This window comes from Phytophthora parasitica (assembly GCF_000247585.1).
Source record: "Phytophthora parasitica INRA-310 unplaced genomic scaffold supercont2.31, whole genome shotgun sequence".
NCBI lineage: Eukaryota > Oomycota > Peronosporomycetes > Peronosporales > Peronosporaceae > Phytophthora > Phytophthora nicotianae.
Window position 1 is genome coordinate 353,758 of NW_008649017.1, and position 1,909 is coordinate 355,666.

Consider the following 1,909-nt stretch of genomic DNA (forward strand, 5'->3'; position numbering starts at 1 on the left):
AAACTTCTCTGCAAAGTGCCGTTCGGCAATTGATTCAGCTGAGTTGGGGTTCTCCTCTTCGCTATCACCCTCTTCTTCCTCACAGTCGCGCGCAGTCCCAGCAGCGGCATCTTCACCTTCTTGGTCTGAGTTATCTGTGTCCACGATACTGTCTTCCTCAATCTCATCACCAGATTCAAAACCAGCGAAGTCGTCAGGGTCGTCTCCTTCTTCGATCTTGTTGAGCTCATCATCAGAATCACTTGACATGATACTGCTAGCTATAACACATAAAATACAGTGTATTATATACAGCGTAAGACCATGCAAGATGTATATACAGGATAGACTCATACACACCTTCTGACACGTGATGATCTCCGCTGACCCCATCGTGCGCGGTGGCTTCACCACCACTTTCATCTTCTGAAGAGCCAAAAAGAGAAGTTTCATGGGTTGTAGACGCAGTAGGCCCTAGCTGAAGCGTCCGCTTGTGTCGTGGTACCAACTCGTACTCATCCTCTTCGGACTCATCACATGCATCGTTACCTGCAACACATAATTAGATTTTAGTCACAATTGTATGACTATGGTTGGCGTACCATCGGTAGTATTCACCTCCCGGTTTGTTAGTGGCGAGGGTGTAGTCGAGTTAGACATAGTGGCGGAGGTGGAAGCTAGCGGCGAGGGGTCTACATTTGGAGGTTCATTTTCATCAACTGTTGTTGCCAATCCAGCACCGTCGCCACTACACACAGAAACTATATACCAAGTAACCTATACGTTAGACAAGTTTATGGAGTTGCAATCACACGTCATACTGTATCGTACCTTTCGCAGAAATCGCAGAGCTCTGCGCTCTCGTCGATTGAACTGCAGACAGTAACAAATATATTGATTAAAAACTGCAGCAAAAGGAAAACTAGTAGGCCTCGTACCGGCGGCGTAGTGTGCGAGCACACGGTCTTCACCCAAAAAGTAGTCCTTGCCCTCAATGCCGAATGGGTTTCCCCCAGGTGGTACAAATTTCCATCGAGTCTCGATCGAGCTTGCAGGGGGAGGCTTGTGCGTCCATCCGCTCGCTTTCAGTTGGCTCCAGATGAAACGCCAGGTTGGCGTCCCACCGTCAACGATCCGCTCAGCACGACGTTTTTCTCGCATAACACCCATTGTTCTCCGACTCGGCTAGTTCTCAAATGAAGAGGCTTGCTGGCCACTTAAAAACTCCCTCCAAAAAATGATACGTGGAGTGATGTTTGTGTCCACAACTCGTAGCAATTAATTTTCTAGAAAAATGAACAGAGATCGTGTTCCCGTCACCTTAGCTTTTTTTTTTGCACGGCGGACAGAAACTTCACAGAACCTTGACTGCATTTTTGTATGACCTGTTACAATGGCAGGCAGATAATAATATGCGAGTATACAAAAATCAAGTATAAGCTTAAATCTGGGCTGTATATATACAACTTAGATTAGAGGATAATCCTTTCCATAGGATTTGCTAACCCATCTTATACAGGCCATCGGGTTGAAGGGGTTAAGGACGGCTTCGTGCTTGACGATAAGTCCGCGGACTACCGGGATCGAGTGCTGGAGCATGGGAAGCGCGCCGAGGATGCCGTACTCGCCTACTTGAAGAAGGAGCACGGCATTAACTCCCGTGGGTCAAGTGCGGTCCTCAAGCATCTCCAGGGGATCCACAGCGCCGGCAGTCTAAATGCCATGATTCAACGCCATCGCCGACTTCTCCAAACGCCTGTAATTCAAGATTGGGGTTATGGCTACACGCAAGACGTACTCGAGGAAGTTAGTAAGTAGGGCAAACAATCGGAATTCATGTACGTTCACCCTTCTTCGAAGCGCATAGTCGCATCTACCGCGGCGCACACTCGTCGTTTATTGTGTTCGCTACCTTGAACTTCTTCGAGGC

At 48.0% G+C, this 1,909-nt stretch overlaps 2 protein-coding genes across 2 annotated transcripts in view; one reads left to right on the forward strand and one right to left on the reverse strand.

The window, feature by feature from the left end:
* PPTG_13037 (hypothetical protein) overlaps positions 1 to 1,149 on the reverse strand; it is a gene marked incomplete at both ends in the record, with an annotated part of 3,248 nt that extends 2,099 nt beyond the window's left edge. The window contains 4 exons of the mRNA XM_008908742.1: positions 69 to 260; positions 340 to 528; positions 582 to 740; positions 918 to 1,149. Coding sequence (XP_008906990.1) covers positions 69 to 260; positions 340 to 528; positions 582 to 740; positions 918 to 1,149 — 772 coding nt within the window. The remainder of the gene's footprint in view (positions 1 to 68; positions 261 to 339; positions 529 to 581; positions 741 to 917) is intronic.
* A 242-nt stretch (positions 1,150 to 1,391) lies between these two features.
* Positions 1,392 to 1,797, forward strand: PPTG_23157 (hypothetical protein; the record flags this gene model as incomplete). Its single annotated transcript, XM_008908743.1, has 2 exons — positions 1,392 to 1,397; positions 1,522 to 1,797. The coding sequence occupies 2 exons, from the start codon at positions 1,392 to 1,394 to the stop codon at positions 1,795 to 1,797; spliced, it is 282 nt and encodes a 93-aa protein (XP_008906991.1).
* Between the last annotated feature and the right edge of the window lie 112 nt (positions 1,798 to 1,909).